The sequence below is a fragment of the Ostrea edulis genome, chromosome 4 (assembly GCF_947568905.1).
Source record: "Ostrea edulis chromosome 4, xbOstEdul1.1, whole genome shotgun sequence".
Taxonomy (NCBI): domain Eukaryota; kingdom Metazoa; phylum Mollusca; class Bivalvia; order Ostreida; family Ostreidae; genus Ostrea; species Ostrea edulis.
In genome coordinates, this window is record NC_079167.1 from 3,895,737 (window position 1) to 3,917,289 (window position 21,553).

The 21,553-nt window shown below is 34.8% G+C and overlaps 1 protein-coding gene across 3 annotated transcripts; it reads right to left on the reverse strand.

The window, feature by feature from the left end:
* LOC125670428 (outer mitochondrial transmembrane helix translocase-like) lies at positions 1-21,520 on the reverse strand. Of its 3 annotated transcripts, none has more exons than XM_048905590.2 (11): positions 21,185-21,520; positions 14,697-14,738; positions 13,722-13,899; positions 13,231-13,287; positions 12,101-12,169; positions 11,849-11,937; positions 10,765-10,807; positions 9,026-9,222; positions 4,107-4,163; positions 932-1,062; positions 1-609 (listed from the first exon to the last, which is right to left on the reverse strand). In XM_048905590.2, exons 1-11 carry the CDS (start codon positions 21,422-21,424, stop codon positions 492-494), a joined length of 1,221 nt encoding a protein of 406 aa, XP_048761547.1. In that variant the 5' UTR covers positions 21,425-21,520; the 3' UTR covers positions 1-491. The 3 variants fall into 3 exon arrangements, 2 of the variants coding, with proteins under 2 accessions (XP_048761547.1, XP_048761548.1); XR_007368196.2 differs by having other exon boundaries at positions 592-609; positions 4,091-4,163; positions 21,185-21,514; XM_048905591.2 differs by lacking the exon at positions 13,231-13,287.
* Positions 21,521-21,553: the final 33 nt, after the last annotated feature.

Consider the following 21,553-nt stretch of genomic DNA (forward strand, 5'->3'; position numbering starts at 1 on the left):
GCCATTTCATTAATTTTAATTATAGGCTTTACATAAATCTGAATAAAGATATAGAGTACAGACTCATACAGTCTTATACATGTAGTTTCATTAATTTAATTATAGACTTTACATAAATCTGAATAAAGATATAGAGTAAATGAGTAGGATTTACAAGTGTAATTTTAATTAAAATCTTATCTTTGCAACTGAATTTATACATATACCAAGAATCATGGTAATAATGGTAATAATTTCATAACTGTATAGTACTTTTTAAAATCACAAATTTGAATAACAATAGCATGATAAAATGAAATCAACCATCACTAAACCTTGACTGCTAGCACACTCTCCAACAGTTAAAACCAGTTCTCACATACAGCATTTCCAACATCACACATGAGGCAATAATCCACCAGCCATACAAATTTTTTATCACAGGATTTTGCTGTTCAGATTGGTTTGGAACCCACTGTATACAACATATTCATACGTAAAGCACAACAGCCTCAGTCTACGCTCTCCGTAATTAATGTCAACAATTCAGACTTAGAATTTGTAAGCTTTGCTATTCCAATCTCCATGTCTTTCATGGTTATCGGCCTCAGTCTCTCTATTTCCATCTCACTGAAACAGCAACAAAATGGCATTGATAAATAAAATAAAACCAAGCATCCATGCAGCAGCAAAATAATACATTTGGTACGTTTAACACTTTAATAAAACATTCTAAACCAAATACCTGTGCTCTCCATTTCACAGGTAATTCTGACCCGATTTTTATTTCAAATGACCCTTTTTCAGGTTCTTTACATAATCTGACATCTTTCTAATCTGACACAAAATCTATATTTCAGAGCATGCTGAATTAGATAGCTTTCACCGTAATTGTTTTCTAATGAAACAACTCCACAGACAACAAAGCAAGAATGAAAGAATCAGTACTGACTAGATGTTGTCTGTGTGGCTGTTCTGTACAAGCTCTCGAATCCTATTGGTTGAGGCTACCCGACACAATTCCTTGAGATCACTCCCAGTCAACCCAACTGTTTCTTCTCCTAACTTTTCATAATCTAAATCCTGTAAAAAAAAACACAATGATAATGAAATACAAAATATTTACGATTATTGACCTAACAAGAGGCCCACGGGCCTTATCAGTCACATGAATACAGGTGACTCTCGATAACTTGAAGTTCAAGGGACCTTGATAAAACTTCAAGAAATCAAGAGTTCTAAAGATCGAAATTCGGAAATTGAAGGACCGCCGATATGGTTCAGATTTTACAGTAACCGGAAATTTTTAGACAAGATCATATTGTTCTGACATGTTTTCCTTTATATTTGTCAGGTAGTTAATTTGATATCAAAATAAAGAACCTTATTTTGCATTAATAAAAGGATTTCAAAGTTTTCGAGTAACTTTACACAAAGAACAAACTCGAGAAAAACAGTCTGTAGATATCTAAAATATACAAGAGGCCCACAGGCCTTATCAGTCACCTGAATACTAGTGAAAAAGTATCACTACTTCCATGGGCTATGAAATCTAGAAAAAAATTCCTGTTCTGAATATCTAAGCTAAATTCTAATGTTCAGCAACAGTATAAAACCAGATGTGTTCTTAAAACTTCACTGCCTTCAAAAATGCATACACTGATGAAAGGCTTTAAATAATGGGTGTATTTACATTAAAACATCAAAAGATATGACTAATTTGGACTCATCTTGAAGTCATAACCCTGGGTAATGGTTGAAATTCACCATTTTTTGTACATCCTTTTCTGCTATTCCTAAGTATGCATTTAGATTTTATACAGTATCAGCAAACTTACACATAAATACTATATACTAAGTTTGGCCCCACCCTGGGGTTAGAACCCTTACTCTGGGGATCATCAAATTAAAAATTTTGGTAAAAGACTACCTGCTCTATTCATTTAGTTTCAATTTAGTATCAATAGCACTAAAGAAGATGTTATTCAAGTGTTTTACACATAAACACTATATAACAAGTTTGGCCCTGCCCTGGGGTCAGAACCCCTACCCTGGGGATCATGAAATTTACAATTTTGGTAGAGGCCTTCCTGCTCTCCATCACCATGCATAGTTTTTCTTACACATGTGCGGTTCTTGAGAAGAAGATATTTGAAAATTGGTCGATTTGGGGTAGTTTTTGCCCCACCCCTAAGGCCCCAGGAATGCTGGAGACCTGAAATTTACAATTTATGTCCCCCTTGTCCCAAAGATGCTTCATACCAAATTTGAAAAGAAGTGGACTGGTAGTTATCAAGAAGAAGTTAAAAATGTTCAATTGTTAACGTATGACGACGAACGACAACCGATTGCAATAAAAAAAAAATTTAAAAATTAATGCATAAAACTTACTCTCTTGTTGTCAAGTCAAAACTAATTATAGATTTTATTCATAGTCGGATTATACATAATTTTAATCATCACAAGACCCATGTGTTAGGTGTAAACTGACCAATTAGCCAATGATATACTCAAGTGTATCACCTCCACTAAGAAGCACAGGATGTTTCATCTGTGTAAACACCTAATTACCACAGTCTCACTATCCTCAGGCATTCAACAAAATCCAGGTAAGGCCCAAGCGGAAATTATTAAACGCTTGGGTAACAGTGGGTATACGCTACCACCACTTCGAGAGATCGAGAGTTAAAAACAATGAAATGTATTATACGGGACCCAACTTCACTTCGAGAGATCGAACGTTCGAGAGATCGATAGTAAATTCGCTTTGTTATACAGAGAGAAAAATCAGGACCATGATTTCACTTTGAGAGATCGAAGTTCGAGCTATTGAGAGTCACCTGTATGAGTTAAAGATATCACTAGCCCCTAGGGCTGTGAAATCTATAATAATTTTTCTGTTCTACATATCTAACCTTAATTATAATATTTAGTAACAGTATAAAACAAGAAGTGTTCTTAAAACACAAATGCCCTCGAAAGTGCCCATAATTATTAAAGACTTTACATAATATAATTCTAATATAAGCTATATTAACACTATGATTTCAATATATGTTATATTAACACTATGATTTTAATATATGTTATATATATTAACACTATGATTTTAACAAATGTTATATTAACACTATGATTTTAACATATGTTATATTAACACTATGGTTTTCACGTATGTTATATTAACACTATGATTTTAACATATATTATATTAACACTATATGACTATTTCGACATGTCACCTTCACGCTCTTGCTGAGTATGCATTCAGCTCTGATTCAACTTCAGCACAAGTAAAGAAGAAAATATTCCTACATTATATGTAACACAATTACGACCAGAGTAAGAAACCCTGCCTGGGGTCAGAAAATATAAAATTTTGGTGGAGGCCTTCTAGATTTTTAAAAATGCATTCAGTATTTATGCAATATCAGCACAAGTATCTAAGAAAACTTTCAAGAATTGTATACATGTATATTATATAACCATTTCGGCCCTGCCCTAGAGTCCGACCACCTATCCCTGGGATCATGAAATTCATGCCAATTGTGGACAGAGGCCAATTATAACAGTTTTATGAAATATGTAAAAAGTAAATTGACTTAAATCAGTAAACCCGATCAAATTTAGTTTCTGAAATGATCGCATGACAGATACCAGGCAAACTTTTCTCACAGTTGAATTTACGGTTAACTGAGGGGGCCAATTTCAGAATCAAGTAGTCGATTTTCATTGCAAAAGTTTGTATACTTATATTCAGAGTTTCTTGAAAGACAATATTTCCTATAGTTTACAAAAAGTAATGCTCTGATTGCAGAATTGTGTAGACAACTTGATCATGATTTTACACCGATTATACATTTTGAAAATTTCTTGAAATATTTCTTGTTGATTAGGCCTATAGATTGGTTTCATAATTCTGTCAAAAATATATCCTCATTAAGCTAATAAATGATGTTTCCTAAAGACACATATGAATTTGTGTGTATACTTATTAATGGTGCATTTTTTTTAGAGTGATATTAGACCTTAAAGGTCATACTTAGTTTTGTTGGTAACTGTAAAATAGGCGTAATCTATTACATTTTGGTCATTAAAGAAAATTACTAACCTGAATTTACTCTTACCTCTGTCCGTTCTCCATATAACACAAGTTTTAAGATATTGACTCTCTGAAGTTTTTCCTGCAAAGTAATAATATTTCAGACTAAAAATAAACATAATAGAATACAGTGTATGAATAATTAAAATAACAAATTGTTTATAGTATCATAGTTCAGACAGCATATCGAAGAATTACAAACAAGAGGCCCATGGGCCACATCACTCATCTGAGTCATCTTGGTCATGCTGTTGCTTTAGTTGTGATTTTTAAAAGCTTATTCCCCTGATTTTTTTTCGCCTCAACTTTAATCCCTATTGTGGCTCCAACCTACCCGCTGGGGGCCATGATTTTTAACAATTTCTGCACTATGTCAGGAAGCTTTCATGTAAATGTCAACTTTTCTGCCCTAATGGTTCTTGAGAGGAAGATTTTTAAAGATTTTTCCTATATATTTATATGTAAAACTTTGATCTCCTATTGTGGTCCCATCCTACACCCGGGGGTCCTGATTTTAGCAAACTTAAATCTGCAATGTGTCAGGAAATTTTCATGTAATTTTCAGCTCTTCTGGTCCAGTGGTTCTTAAGAAGAAGATTTTTAAAGATTTTCTCTATATCTTTGTATGTAAAACTTTGATCCCCTAATTGTGGCTCCATCTTACCCCGGGGATCATGATTTTATCGGTCACCTGAGTACTAGTACTCCCAAGGGCTATGAAATCTAGAAAAAATTTCCTGTTCTGAATATCTAAGCTAAATTCTTAAGTTCAGCAACAGTATTAAACAAGATGTGTTCTTAAAACTTCACTGCCCTCAAAAGTGCATACACTGATGAAAGGCTTTACATAATATAATAGGTGTATTAAAACATCAAAACATATGACTAATTTGAACCCATCTTAGAGTCAAAACCCTGGGTTGTAAAATTCATCATTTTTTGTACATCCTTTCGTGCTATACCTAAGTATGCATCTAGATTTTATACAGTATCAGCAAACTTACACATAAATACTATATACTAAGTTTGGCCCTCTGGGGATCATCAAATTTACAATTTTGGTAAAAGTAGCAACAACCACGCTCGCTAGGTGGCGCGTCATGTTCTATTTTTATTTCTACAGGAAAAGTGGGACGAGGTTCCACCCTATTTTTTACGGGCTAGTATGAATAAACCTAGAGCCTACGAATGATGCGAAGTTGATCGTTCGGATCTAAAATAGCTATATTTAGCGTATCTCACGTGATTAGGCACATTCCAGAAAATCCCTTTGAGATTGAAGCGATTAAGCAGAGCGAGTATATGTAAACATTTACTTAACGGTGAAATACGCAACAAAGAGTGACATATTGATACATTTTATGCATGAACAAATTATACTGAGGTCAAACATGGACGATAATTGCCCGTGTTCATATAGTATTTGATTGATTTAGATATCAAGGGAAAGATAACTCCCATTATTAACGTACTCACAACGTACCGGTGGTATACATTAATACAATGTTTATACATTTCTGAATGATGAGTGAATCTTTATTTTCATCAGAATCTTTTCCATCACACTCACAGACCAGGTCCCCATACCCCTACCAGTGTCAATCTGTGACTGATAACAGTGCGGTATTTAATTTGATATAGTCTAGAGGAAATTCGAAATATGGTAGTGACATTTCTTCCTCACTGAATTAGCTGGATTTTTAGCATTTAAAGAAAAGTGGGGTATGGACTGGGGGGTTAAAAATGTTATTTGCCAAATTTTCAACAATATTAATTACAAGGCAAGGCAAAAGGGGTCGTAAGCTACAGATGATGCAATTTTCTTAATTAGTGACTTACTTACAGATAAATCAGGGACCTATATACTAGTTAGTATATAGGTCCCTGGATAAATAAAGTAACTTACAAATATTTTATTTATTTATTTAACTATCATTTCATTCCATTTTTTTTAATATCATGGTTTGTACTTGAAGAGTCATCGCAATAAAGTGACATTAATTATTAATTTTACTTTTGCTCCTGTTCATTAGGCTATGGCCCAATCTGATTAAATTTAAGATCGTTGATCTGCTCCGTATTCCTCTTCCTTTCCTGTATCTGTGAAGTCCAGAGGTGAGATATATTCTTTCCAAAACAACTAAGAATGTTCATGGAACAATTTAGTATTAATTGTTTTCCTTTTATGTTGTATGCCTTATTTCAAGAAATAACTTTCAGGTCAGTTTTTAATGTGAAATGGAACATTTTCAATTTTTGACAACCTGACGGTAGGGGTGTTTAAGATACTATACCTCATTTTCTGTAAGAAAGTGGAGTAAAAGGAATTCAGAATTGGATTCAGCATACTCAAAATTGGTAATTACACCTGCTTTTTATTGTTTTGGGTAATGGTGTTTCAAGAAATAAAGTTGGGTCACTTTTTGATGCAAAATGAAACATTTTCCATTTTTAGCAACCTGACGGTAGGGGTGTTTAAGAGACTATACCTCATTTTCTATAAGAAATTGGAGTATAAGGAATCCAGATTTGAAATCAGCATACTCAAAATTGGTAATTGCACCTGATTTTTATTGTTTTGGGTAATTTTAAAAAAATGGGTGGTGGTTGCTAGTAAAAGACTACCTGCTATTTCTAAATATCCATTTAGTCTCAATTTAGTATCAATAACAATAAAGATGTTATTTAAGTGTTTTACACATAGACCAGGGCTTGAAACTAACTTTTTATGTCACCAGTCCAGCCGGACTGATAGGATATAATTTCAACCAGTCCACAGAAAAATTTACCTGTCCACCAGAGTTTTTCAGAAATAATTAAACATATTTCATTCATGTTATTAAAATAAAATAACGGAATTAACTTGATATGCCTCAGACAATATTTTGACACTTATGTGAGATTTTTATTTACTAATCTGTTTCCTCTAATAACTACAGAGGAATACCAAATGTGTGTTTAAGATTCCATAAGTATGTTTTCCAAAATGACGTTTTAGAAAATTAACCAGTCCCATCGGACTGACTAAAACAAATGTCAGTCAGTCCGCCAGACTTTTAACCAGTCACAAATTGACGGGCATAGGTTAATTTCGAGCCCTGTAGGCACTATATAGTAAGTTTGGCCCCACTCTGGGATCAGAATCCCTACCCCGGGGATCATGAAATTGACAATTTCGGTAGAGGCCTTCCTGGTCTACATCAAAATGCATTTAGTTTTTCTTAAACGTGCGGTTTTTTGAGAAGAAGATTTTTGAAAAATGGTCAATTTTGGGCAGTTTTTGCCCTACCCTTAAAGCCCCAGAGGTGCAGGAATCCTGAAATTTACAATTTATGTCCCCCTTGTTCGAAAGATGCTTCATACCAAAATTGAAAAGGATTGGACTGGTAGTTACCAAGAAGAAGATAACAAGATGTGTTTGTGAAACACAAATGCCCCCGATAATGGCCAATTCCGAAGATAGCCAAGGTCACAAGGACAAATATCTTAGTACCAGTAGAAAGATCTTGTCACAAGAAATGCTCATGTACAATATGAAAGCTCTAATATTTACCATTTAGAAGTTACGACTAATGAAAAAAAAAATTAAAAGTAGGTCAAATGTCAAGATCAAAAGGTTTAGTACCAATGGAACGGTCTTGTCACAAGGAATACTAATGTGAAATATCAAAGTTCTAGCACTTACTGTTCAAAAGTTAAAAGCAAGGTTAAAATTTTCAAAAAGTAGGTCCAACTCCAAGGTCAAGGGGTCAAAAATGTTGGTACCCACGGAAAGGTCTTGTCATAGGAATACTCACGTGAAATATTAAAGCTCTATCACTTATTGTTCAAAGTTATTAGCAAGGTTAAAATTTTCAAAAAGTAGGTCAAATTCCAAGGTCAAGGTCACAGGGTCAAAAATGTTGGTACCCATGGAAAGGTCTGGTCACAAGGAATACTCATGTGAAATATCAAAGCTCTATCACTTACTGTTCAAAAGTTATTAGCAAGGTTAAAGTTTCAGACAGAATGACAGAAGACAGCACAAAAACAATATGCCACCCGATCTTCGATCTCGGGGGCATAAAAATGTCTATTGTTCACACATTTAATAACTGACCATTTTGGCCACACCCTAATACCAAAATCTCTACCCCTGGCATCATCAAATTTACAATTTTGGTAAAGGACTACCTGTTATTTCTAAATATCCATTTAGTTTCAATTTAGTATCAATAGCACTAAAGAAGATGCTATTTAACTGTTTTACAAATAAACACTATATAACAAGTTTGGCCCCGCCCTGGGGTCAGAACCCCTACCCCGGGGATCATGAAATTTAAAATTTTGGTAGAAGCTTTTCTGCTTCACATTACTATACATTTAGTTTTTCTTAAACATGTGTGGTTCTTGAGTAGACGATTTTTGAAAATTGGTCAATTTTGGGCAGTTTTTGGCCTGCCCCTACGGCCCCAGGGGTGCTGGAGACCTGAAACTTACAATTTATGTCCCCCTTGTCCAAAAGATGCTTCATACCAAATTTGAAAAGAATTGGACTGGTAGCTATCAAAAAGAAGTTTAAAATGATCAATTGTTAACGCACGACAATGGACGACAACCAATTGCAAACTTGAATCTGCACTATGTCAGGAAGCTTTCATGTAAATTTCAGCTCTTCTGGCCCAGTGGTTCTTGAGAAGAAGAATTTTAAATGACTCCACCCTATTTTTGTGATTATCTCCCTTTTGAAGGGGGCATGGGCCTTCATTTGAATAAACTTGAAAGCCCTTCACCCAAGGATGCTTTTTGCCAAGTTTGGTTGAAATTGGCCCAGTGGTTCTGAAGAAGAAGTCGAAATTGTGAAAAGTTTACAGACAGACGATCAGAAAAACTCACTTGAGCATGTGAGGTAAGAAAAAATGTTTGATTTTCTTTATGTTTACTAAACAGAAAACAATAGCCTACTGGTTTTTTTATGTTGAACTGGCAAGGTAATCTTCTAAGAATGGCTGGATCAATGTCACTGGGGCGATTTGTGGCTGCTATGATCATGATTAGGCAGTTGGGGTCAGTAATAATGCCATCCCACATACTCATGAATTGAGCCTTAATCATTGCGGTAGCTTCATGGTCCTGTGAACTCCTGGATCGTAAAAAGGAATCTACAAAACACATAAGTGATTCAAATCTGAGATATTAGCATGCTCTCTGCTAGTTTGTATCTATATAATTGTTACCCCACTATTTTGGCAGAGTATTCAAAGATACCTGATAGTGTATTGGTACTGTTCCAAATGTTAGTACAGCATGGTCATACAGCTTACTCCGGATATATTGAAATTCAGGGGACCAATCTTCTTTCAATATAACCAAAGTTCAAAAAAAGTGAAATCGGAAATTTCGACCATATCGGAGACTTCATTTGGCATCTCGATCCCGATTATGAAAACAGAAATATGAATTTATTACATTACACAATTTACAACATTTAGATAATTGATTGAATTTAGTCCACTGAAGATTTACATTTTTTAAAAAAATATGCGAGTTTTGTTAACTTTTGTTTCTTATTGAGCTGACCTAGAATGAATATTTCAATTTCCGATGTTTACAAAAATTTTGTCATCAACTTTAGGTAGCGTCTGAACATAATGTTTTTTTTAAAATTATTTTTTTTAATATTAAATTTACACATACAACTTTGAGTTTGATTGTACGTCACATTTTCATCCGGAATTTCGTTTTTGCTCTCATCGCCGATATTTCCTTTGCAGTATGTACATGTACATAATATCGGAAGTAAATTCTTACCTGGAAACGATCGCCGTGGAAACATTTGATACACATGTATGTCTACCATCAGAATTTCAAAACCATTTTAAAAAAAATAAAGTTCACTAACATAAGCAAGTGGCATCATGTTGTCTGTAAAGACATTGTTGTTGTCCACGTCAGGTGTTATAAACTTTATTTGGAGATTTTAATGTGAACTCAGTCTTACAAAAACTATTTTTAATGCACCGTGATAGCGGTAAGGTGTTTGAAATTACTGGGGTTAAGCAAAATTGTCATTTCTGAGTTTGACTTCAAATTCTTATATCTATTGCAGTTATTAATTTGTATTTGATGTCCAATGATAAAGTTTTCCTTTTTTGTCGGGAGGTCAAATTTTACAAACGATCCTGTCATCAAGCTGTTAAAGAGTGATTATACCCCCACTGTTATTTTATTCCTATAAAAACACGCAATGAAAAGTGATCCATGGGAAACCAATCAACTGACACCACCTGTGTAATTATGAGGCCACCAACCTGGACGACTACCATCGCAGGTGACTTCAATATAGCCGTTATAAAAACAATAAATTATCTACTCAGCGGACCGATAATTGATTTCGAAATAAGCCATATTTCAATATAAGCGATTTCAATTTAACCGATATCTTAACGCAAAGAAAATGAGAGACTGAGACTGGGGATTCTGTTTTACTTCAAAATAAGCGATATTTCAAAATAAGCGACTTCAATATAAGTGGAGTAAGCTGTATGTGTCAAAACCCTATTACTAATATTTCGGTATTGTACTTGCAAAACAAGGCACTGTTATATGAATAGTATACTGTCATTATATCTGGCTCTAGTATAGACGTAGTATTTATGAGATATAGTGGGTGTGAAAAGCAATAAAAACTTTTAACGTCATACCTATTTCATCTATGAATATAATGGCTGGTTGCAATTTCATAGCCTGTAAATAAACAAAACAAATCATATATTTTCTTAAAAGTATAATGAGTACCGCAAATGGTACAACATACGCCCGTTAGACCTTCAGTGCAATATCTGTATCCATGACGAGAAAAAGTCCAGAAAACTATTTGACCTACTTTTAACCCTAAAATAGGTCATGGTGCATCAATCAAGTTAAAATGTGAACTGATTATGTAATTCTCTGAGAGAGAGGTTGTGACAAAATTTCAGGGCAATATTCATTATGAAAAAAATCTGAAAAATGAAAACAAGGTTTTTCTATTATGTGGTACTACCACCTTGATCTAGGCATCCTCTGATTGGCATAAGGTATATGTGTACCAAGTTTGATGATCCTAACCCCAACGACTTGGTCTGTATCCTGCCTATAAGGTTTTCTTACTAAGTGATACTATGACCTTGACCTTTGACCTTGAAGAACAAAACATGTCCTCCACTTGGCATGAGGAGTATGTATACCAAGTTTGACGGTCATAGCCTGAGTAGTTACCTTAACTTTGACCTTGAGAAATAATAGGCATCTTCCTCAAATCATGGTGATCAAATGGACCAAGTTGTAAGATCATGGATCTTACAATTCGGTCTGTATCCTGCCTGCATGGTTTTCCTACTAAGTGATACTAAAACCTTGACATTTGACCTTGAAAAACAATAGGCATATTCCTCTCATCAAGGTGATCTGATGTACCAAGTTGTAAGATCATGGAGCTTATAGTTCATTTTGCATTTTACCTACAAGGTCCAGACAGACGGACGATGCCATACCATAATCAGACATGATTCTACAGAGAGGGAGAAAAAGTGGAAGGGGGTCTGGGGGTCCTCCTCCAGCAGGGTAGATCAAGGGGTCCAAGGGAGTCGAATTAAAGTGGAGAAAAATCATGTCTGCATAATACATCCCATACTTGACAAGCGTATAAAAATCTAAGATTTCGAAATAAACCCATATCCCCTCCAACCTGTTGAATAACCATTGAAAAGCAAAGGTCACGCAAATTAAGATTGAAAAACAACTGACCAATGAGAACACTGCCTCCGCTCGCTTCTGGGACTCTCCGTACCATTTATCCACCATTGAGGATATTTTGAAATTGATAAATCTGGCTCCTATATTCAATGACCAGAACAAGGTTAATATTAATTTTCAATAATGTTAGACTAAAGGATACAGGTAAATAAATGTATATCAACACTATATGCTTTTCAAATTTACTGAACTTGATAATTTTCAAGAATGAAAAGTACATTCTTTATAACATCACTTTCGTACCTGCATCTTTTGCAATTGCTTTGGCAACCATTGTTTTGCCACATCCTGGAGGTCCATGTAATAAAAGACCTGTTAAATACAAAACATGATGGATATAATGTTCCATTGTTAATGAGGATTACTATAGGGTTCAATAATCTAATTTCACTTGTAACAGTCAGTGGGGATCCGGGTTAGGATAGGTCCTCAGTACCTCAAAAGAGGCGACTAAAGGGATTGGTCCTTCAGATGAGACCGTAAAAACTGAGACCCTGTGTCACAGCAGGTGTGGCACATTAAAGATCCCTCCCTGCTCAAAGGCAGGAAATTTTGCAACTCTTCACTGGCAATGGTAACGTCTCCATATGAGTGAAAAATTCTCGAGAAGGACATTAAACAATATACAATCAATCACTTGTAACCCACAATTTGATCAGTGCATTTGACTTTATCAATATTCTTTACATCATATAAACTTAATCAGTTAAGTTGCACCACATACCCTAAGAATAACTCAAAATATGTTTGGCTTCTCTGTTTCCATTTTGTTGTTACCATAATATTGCTCTGTGTCACATAAATTTCATATTTTCTTTAGAATTATTGATCAAAAAACATCAAAAGCATTTTACTAAATTGACTTTATTTAAAAAAAGAAAGTAATTTCTTCTCATTTTACATAATATAAAGTAAGCTGGGACAGTTTACACTCTTTTATAACCCACTTTGTGGTTTATGATACATAAACTATCCCAAATTACTTTGTATTGTATAAAATGAATAGAAATTACTTTCATTTTTTGAATACTTCTCAGCTTTCTGATTGACTGAGATCCAACAAACAAGAAAAAATAATACATCATACATGTATTCACCTCCACATGCCCTTGAGGTAAATATAATGTTTGATTTTTCCAACAAAAAATTCAAAATTGGGAATTCCCATACTGATTTAATTGGTTAATTTTTCTTATCACTTTTGACTGGGTTTTGCACTCTAGCTGTAAACAAAGATGGCTGAACAAATATCATTGTTATAAGCTCTAGTAGCCAGATTTAATGTTTTAAATAATTCAGTCATATAATAAAACAATTATTAACATTTTCTCAATCAATATGATGCTTTAGCTACCCATGAACACAATATTCACCTTGTTCTCCAGGCTCGGTGAAAAATGTACTTCTCAGGTAGCTACACATCATACTGACTACAAAATTATCAATAATTATATAATATTTCATTATAATATATACAAAGCCACAAAATATAGTCCCTGCCAAACCCTTTCAAAATTAGAATTGCCAGTTTGGGCCACATATTCCTATAACTGGGCTTACATAAAGCAACAGTACATATATGTACAAGAGTTATCAAATGAAATCTAAAGAAATGAACTTAAATGTTACTTTGATTATGAGAAATTGAAAATTCAAGAAACTGAACTACATGTACTTAGTTTAATAAGGGAAAAAATGGATACTTCAAGGTATCTCTCAACATGTTCGAGGTTCAAGCCATCGAGAATCACCTGTATTTGAGATCATGATTCATGATGAAAATTCAATAAAGCATCACAATATAGGGTTCGTGAAATGGAAGACAACAGGTATTAAACTCAAATAAAAACAAAACAATACACACCTTTTGGTGGTTGCATTAAATATGAGTCTTTAAATAAATCTCTTCTTATAAATGGGAATATAACAGTTTCTTTGATTGATCGGATCACATGATCTAATCCACCAATGTCTTTCCATGATACATCAAGACTCGCTGGTTCGACTAGGTCAGCAGCAAAACAAAGCTCATATTCTGTCAACTAAAAGGAATATTAAATGAGTAACAGTCAGTAATTTAAAAAGTACTGAACTAGATCAGTGGCATTACAAGAGAGTGATTAACTAGAACTGTCCTAACAGGACTAATGCCCCCCGCACATTGGATGGTGGGAAATGGTGGATTTGTGCTCATTGAAAAGTAAACATATCCTTTTGACATGAAGAATAACTCTATTGCAGGGGGTATAATAAAGAGTGTACAAATTTTCTGGAAATCCATGCTGTAGTATCTTAAAAATTGTCTTTGACAAAATATTATCCACAGACAGATGGGCAGACAGACAAATGAACTGGTGATACCATTATACCCGCTCCCACACTTGTGCAGAAGTCTCTGTGAGAGAACAGATTGTTACAAAATATAAAAGAAAAGGACATAAAGTTGAACAAACACTTGTAAATTTAAAATATTCACAACTTCCCTGAATGTTAGAGAATTTCAATAAAAAAGACAGGTGCACAAATACATTATATATACACAAAGTTTGAATCCAATCTATTCATTAGTTTTTAAAATATACTCTGGACAATGACAGCACTCCCTCAAATGGAAAAAATAGCCATACCTTCCTTGAATGCTAAAAGATCTCAATCAGGTACATAACTTTATTATTCATATAAGATATATAAAGCTTTAATTAAATTTGTTCAGTGGTATTAAAAATATATTCTGGACAATTATGTCTACAGACAGACAACGGATGTTCAGACGGACAAGGTGATTCCAGTATAAACTTTGTTTGCAGGGGGTATAACTATAGCATAAGTTTAAGCTTACCTTTACATTATTCACCCCAATCCTTTTCATTAATTCTTCAGCCTGCAAAAAATAAATTACACAATATTGTACTTAAGTCTCAACAATTGCAATTTTTTGAGCAATATAAAGATAAAAACAGCTAGCTGGTCACTATTGGTAGTTTCTTAACTCCAATGCATATATCAACTACCTCTAATGCAATATGCTAAGTATGATCTTTTAATTCCTCTTAAATACATCCAGTGACCTTGACTTTTTGGTTGAATGGCACTGGTTATGGGTTAGGACATACTGCTGGCAATAAGCAATCTTTGTGCCGAACATGGGCTTCAGAATCTAATGTTACCATATATATCCACAGGCAATTGCATCGCTTGGGGTCCAATTTACTATTAAAGAGTACTCTTTAATAGTAAATTGGACTCCAAGCGATGCAATTGCAAGTGAATATATCACAAAATTGTGGCCAAAAACAAATATTCATATTAACCCTTTTCACTGTTAACCTTGACCAAATGACTCTGGGTAATGCATTACAAAGTAATGACATAAACAAATATTTCTTCTCTTTTTTTTGTTATAGTAGTGACCTTGCTCTTAGTCAAATAATGATTTATATGACACAGCAAAATGGGGCAAGTTTATATCTAGAGATTATATTCATGACACAGACAGTGATATGGCAGGGTACAAGACAGATGATGGACAGATTCCTACACCCGGACTTAGTTTGCAGGGCCTATCTTCTAGATGTTTATGACTAAAGGTGATATTTAGACATTTATGTACATTTATTTAGACATTTATGTAAATTAATGCTTTTTCAGCATATGAGCCATATAGTCCTGTCTTAAGGCCTGAAACTGTGGCCCTGGGGTCACATGTTTCACAACTTTGATATAGAGTTCTCCATGCTCTGTCTTTATTTAGGTGAAAAAATTAAAAGACGATAAACCTAAAACCCTAGGACAATGAATTTCACATGTTTATTATAATTAGTTACACACATAGTTTGTTTGCTACATGTTCAAGCATAAAGAAAATAACTTTGAAAGCTAAACACATTTTCTCTTTATGACCTACCTAGCCTCACCCTATGGTATGAAAATCTGACCCCTGGGGCCATGATTTTCACAATTCTAGTAGAAATCTCCATGCTCATTATAACTATGCACATGTCTGCTACATGTTTAGAAAATTTTTAAAAGCTGTATATTTGGGGGGGGGGGGGGGGGGGGGGGGGGGGGGGGCACCATCACTAAAGTCCTTAGGTGGCAAATACTGTGAAATTTTTTAAGATGTAACACACCAACTTTGGTGACTAATGGTCAAGATGTTTCTGAGGAGTTAAAAGTGTTCAATTGTTACCGCATGGCAGATGACTGATTAATCCACTCAAGTACAAATAGCAATAGGTCACCAAAGACACAAGGATTTCTTCATAAAATCTAATCACATACAAACCATTTCATTTCCAATTGAATTTCTTAACCTTGATATTTACTATAACTGTTATATCTATGAAACACATCTGAATTCTTTGTCATATTGAAATGAATATTAATTATCAGAGTATTCACACCTATCAATCTAATTAAAATCAGACTTCTTAGATCCGCGCCGTATAGTCTGCACAAGAAGATCTGACATAACCCGATTGGGGGTCATGTTCATTTGAACTTTATGTTAGCCAATCATCGCGTCACCTATGAAATCATCGGTGTTCACAATTCAAGGAAAATGACTGCGATTGTTTGGTTTGAAAGAAAAGACATCGCAGTTAGATGCGACGTCACAATGCACCGTTTACGTCGACTGGCATTATATTCCTCACGTTATTTAAGTAAACCATCTTGAAAACTATTCAAACATTACCTATCCCTATTCATACATAAATCGGAATTCACAATTTAATTTGGGTGTATTTTATATCCTACGTTTTGTTGTTTGTATGAACAGAAAAGATTAGGCATTACTGCGAAAGTTTTAAAATTCGTTATGTGAGAATATACAATTTTACAGAGTGGAATAAACTTTGTGGGAGAGAGATTACAGCAATTTGTTTACGAATTGCCAGGAACCGCCTAAATAGCCATCATTGTCTGTATGGCGCAATCTGACTGGCTGATAATTCCAGGGCTCGCGCTGCCCATCGCATTTTGCGATTTTTCAGGAAAAAATGCGACAGAAATTCCGGAAATGCGACACGGACATTTCGTATTTTAAAAATCGCGGCACCATCTTTGATTTCAGCTGTTGGCATCCAAACAGCCTCAGGGCTGTTTTACCTGTGCAGAATGTGGATACCCTGCCGCATGGGAACAATAGATGTAGGGGTGTCTTGTTTATTTAGCAGTTTACACAAGACACCTCTGTGTGCAGGTAGGTGTGAACGAAATGAACTTTACACGTGCGAGTTGCCTACATATCGTAATGAAAATAGAAATAAAGTATTCTGTGTAGCTTACTGGGGAGGTGCCTGTTTTAGACTGGGAGGAATAAAAAGCGTGTGACTATGCACACAAGCTAGTTAATGGAAGATACTTATCAATAATTTGTTTTTATTTGTCAATAAAAACATATAAAATTTAATTTCTCGGTACAAAAACAATTTCATCTAGAAAATTAAATTATTGAATGTTCAGTTACATTTTCTAATCCATTTGACGGTAGTATAGTTTAAAAATGGGGGAATGTTGGGGAAATTGTATCATTCTTTAGGTCTTTGGTTTGATCTATATGGAAAATGGCCATGAGGAAACGCAAAATTGTAGGTTTTTCTGACATTGCTATGCTGTCATCTTTTGACTTCACATCATCTTGAGCCATTTAAAAATTTATTTCAGACTTCCCGAGTTCCCTTCTCTACAACATGATGATATTTACTAAAGGACTGATTTGCCATTCAAGATTTCAAGATGAAAACAGGATTCTTCAGTGAATTCTTTGAAAAATGTGATGTTGTGAAACTATGATGATGTGTTATGTATTACAGTAATTAGTCTTCAGTAACTTTGTCATCTGACAGTGACTTTTTATAGAGTGCAAATTTAATGTTAATGATGAGTATTATATGTCATTTGCACTACTTACATGATTAATAAACATAGAAACTCTTTATTGTCTTTATTCAATGTAGCCAGTTATAGGCTATGGAATACCCCCTATTTTTTCCCCAGTTGGTATGAAATAGAATTGAATCAACTTAGCCAACAACAATATTTAAAAATAAAACCATGATTGTGCTGCAATGTCATCTAGACTGACTGATAAGCAATCTGCTGAAATACAATATCATATAGTGATTTATGATAAAAGCTGAACAAAGCTATGTTCTAAGAATAATCATAATATATATGATATGTAGTATATGCCCTCTTGAATAATATACATGAAATATAGATAAATATAGATAAACAGTATGAGTCGATGCACGCGCGCCAGGTTGCGACACAAAATTTTGGTCCAGTGTGAGCCCTGAGTTCTCGTGAATATTCCAAGCGAAAGGTCATGCGGACATGACCCCCAATGGGGTTATGTCAGATCCTATTGTAGCTATAGTGAGTGTATTCTAGGATCTGATTTTAATTAGATTGTCACACCTAAATACCCCAAAAAGTTTACATTACTGTTGACAACCTTGACAAAGGCTATCTTTAGTTCACTGATTTTGTAAATTCAAATCACCCAAATAATATTCCCATCTCTGCTAAAAACTGACATTCTGGTAGTTTAGATACTTTGCTTTATCATTGATTAACATGACTAATAAATTTTGATCCCCCCCCCCAAAACAAACAGGAAAAGGGGTTGCCATTCACTTTGAGGCACATTACCCTTTTTTCCAATAATTTAAAAAGAGTGGTGGATCTGATCTTGCGATGATGTGATTAACTGTGCATAAAACACAAATGAATTTTAGATAACTTATTTATATCTCAGTCATGCTATTAATAGTTATTACTCATCATATTAACACAAACACGTATATACCATTACACAAGTGGTCTGCAATACCCTAATATACAGGCAACCTGTTGATGTGTACGTAATAGCAATTGAAAATATGATGACTTTTTTTTAACTTCATCATCACAGCTCAAATGATTACATATACATACTGACCATAAACATAATTCATATATTGGTATAATACTGATACTGTCCATCTACTTGTATATATACATGATTAGCAATTCATATACAGTAAAATATCTGTATCTCGAATATGGTTTATCTCGAATACCCCGCTTGAGTCGAAGTCGACCGCTGTTCCCGGTCGTGTTCCCTATATAAATGATTAAAAAAACTTTGGATATTTCGAACATGGTAATCTCGAATACCCCGCTTATGTCGAAGTATTTTCAAGGTCCCATGCCCTAAATTCACCTGGTTTATCTCGAAGTACAGTCAATTTTCCGCTCTGCTTAGCATACCTGGTGTCGTTAAGTCCTATATTCACGCCTGCGGCTTCACCAATCGACTGCTAATCCACGCTCGCCTTTTTCGAGTAGACCCAGGTCGCAATAATTGGTTCAACAGCTTGGGTAATTAGTGAGGCCTTCCCACATTACGGATTAAGTCCACCTCCAATTATGAACTAACACGCCCGATTCCAGGGACGGTGTTTAAAATGATACACGCTATATCATTAACATGTGGTTTAGATAAACGAACAAAATTGTCGAAGTACGCTTGAAAAAAAAGTAATGCCCATAATTACGAAAACGCATTTGATAATACACGCTTCATCATTACATTAAAAAAAATATTCAAGATCGAATTTGGATATCTCGAACCCCTGGATATCTCGAAGTTTTTTCGAAGTCCCTCGGACTTCGAGATAGAGGTATTTTACTGTATGTATGTACTTGTTTCCCCAACATGCTGCATCCACATGCAGTTTGCAGTCTATGTAACCTGTAGTTAATGTTGTAAACTTTCTTTCTTTTTTGAATTTCCTTCTTTATAAAATGTCTTACTGTTATGCCCTCTGGGCCCAAAATTGGAATAAACTTATCTTATCTTATCTAAACAGTGATTAAATAATTAAAAGGATATTTATTGTTGTTCATGACTATAGCTGTTAGATTGTTTAAAATGATCAGGTAATGGGTAGCAGGATCTGACTGCACAGGTATCTGAATTTTAACCAATAAATAGATATGAAAAGGGGGAAAAAACTTTATCTATATATGTAAGACTCTAAAGTGCAATGGTCGCTCCAAAGTGTGATGGTCACGCCAAATTGCGATGGTTTGTTAACGTTACGGGCGCCAAAGTGCGATAGCCACGCCAAAGTCCAATGGTGCGAAGTTCAGTAACGTTTGTGATGTCACGTCATTGTGACATCATTCTTAACATCTTTCAAAATAAAACCGAAGAAATGCAACATGGATGACAGCAACGACAAGGTTTACACTGTTGAGGATAGTAAGAACGGCAAAGTGCATTTGTTGTCGAACTATCTTCTTCGCCCAAACATTCTTTAATTCATGATCATTTATTACTTTGACGTACACGTATTAATTTCTGGGGGGTATGCTATGATACAAAACATTCTATACGATTTTGCATTGGAAAATGTTATGTTTAATAACACGACAACTAAATAGTAATATAATAAGTTTTTTAATTTATTCTTATTTCTGTGCATGGATTTTGCACTGATATTTTGGTGAAACAACACATGGTTCACCGCTACCAGGGAGTATTTGGATCTCCTGTGATATACAAATATGGTAAAGAAAGATTTCTGGTATACTTCCAGCGAACTTCATGTTTGTTCGCCACAAGTTCACTGCTACCGGCGAATGGCTGCGAACTAGTGTTTAAGCTTTTGGTGAACAAAATAGTTAGCCGCTAGTTTACTGTAAGTTTGCCGCAAGGTTGCCGCATACTGTATAGTTTGGTAAGGGTTTATTCTTATTTCTGTGCATGGATTTTGCACTGATATTTTGGTGAAACAACACACGGTTGGTTCAATCTGTACCAAAACACTATCGTTTACAAACCAATGGATTTCGGCGTGTCACACCATCGCACTTTGGCGTGTCAGACCATCACACTTTGGCGAATGAGTGTGGACCATTGCACTTTGGCGTGTCACACCATCGGGGTTTGGTGCAGACCATCGGGGTTTGGCGTGACCATCACACTTTGGAGTCATACATATATATAAATACATACATAGAGTCCCCACCCCCTTCTTTCTATATTTATTTACTGATTTGAATTCAGATTCCTGTGCTGAGTGATTTGGAATGTCCGAAACGAATTTAAGATGACTGTATACTGACTAATAGCCGTATTAGCAGTAGGCCGTTGACAACTTTTGATCTTGGAAATGCTCACATGAAATTGAAAATATTGTTTCAGTTTTATTCATAGGGGGAAAAAAGACCACAAACATGACACATGTTTTAACATTATCAAAATATTCACTAGCACAGTATCTGACGAAACGAATGACGCAATTACAACATAAAATTTCGTTTGTTACCAACCCTTTTTTTCGCTTCCTTTTTCTCTTTCCTCGTTGGGTCCATCATGTCCATCAATACTTTGCCTAATGCAATAGAGAGACCGGTAGAAATAGCTAGTCTGATTAGAAGAGACGTAAACTCATTCATCTTCGTTGGAACTTGTGCTTCAACTTTAACGGGCTGCGCGGTCGCTTTGGAGATTGAACCACTGACTTGGGACCACAATTCACTTAAAGACATATTTGATGACTGCTGTAGCATACAATAAAACTCTTAGTTACTATAATCATGTCAGCTGCGGTCCCTCCATTCTTGAAATTTGCATCGCGATCGGCATACACAAAAAGAAAAACATCAGTAAATCGTTCTAAAATCTGTTCGTAGAGAGAG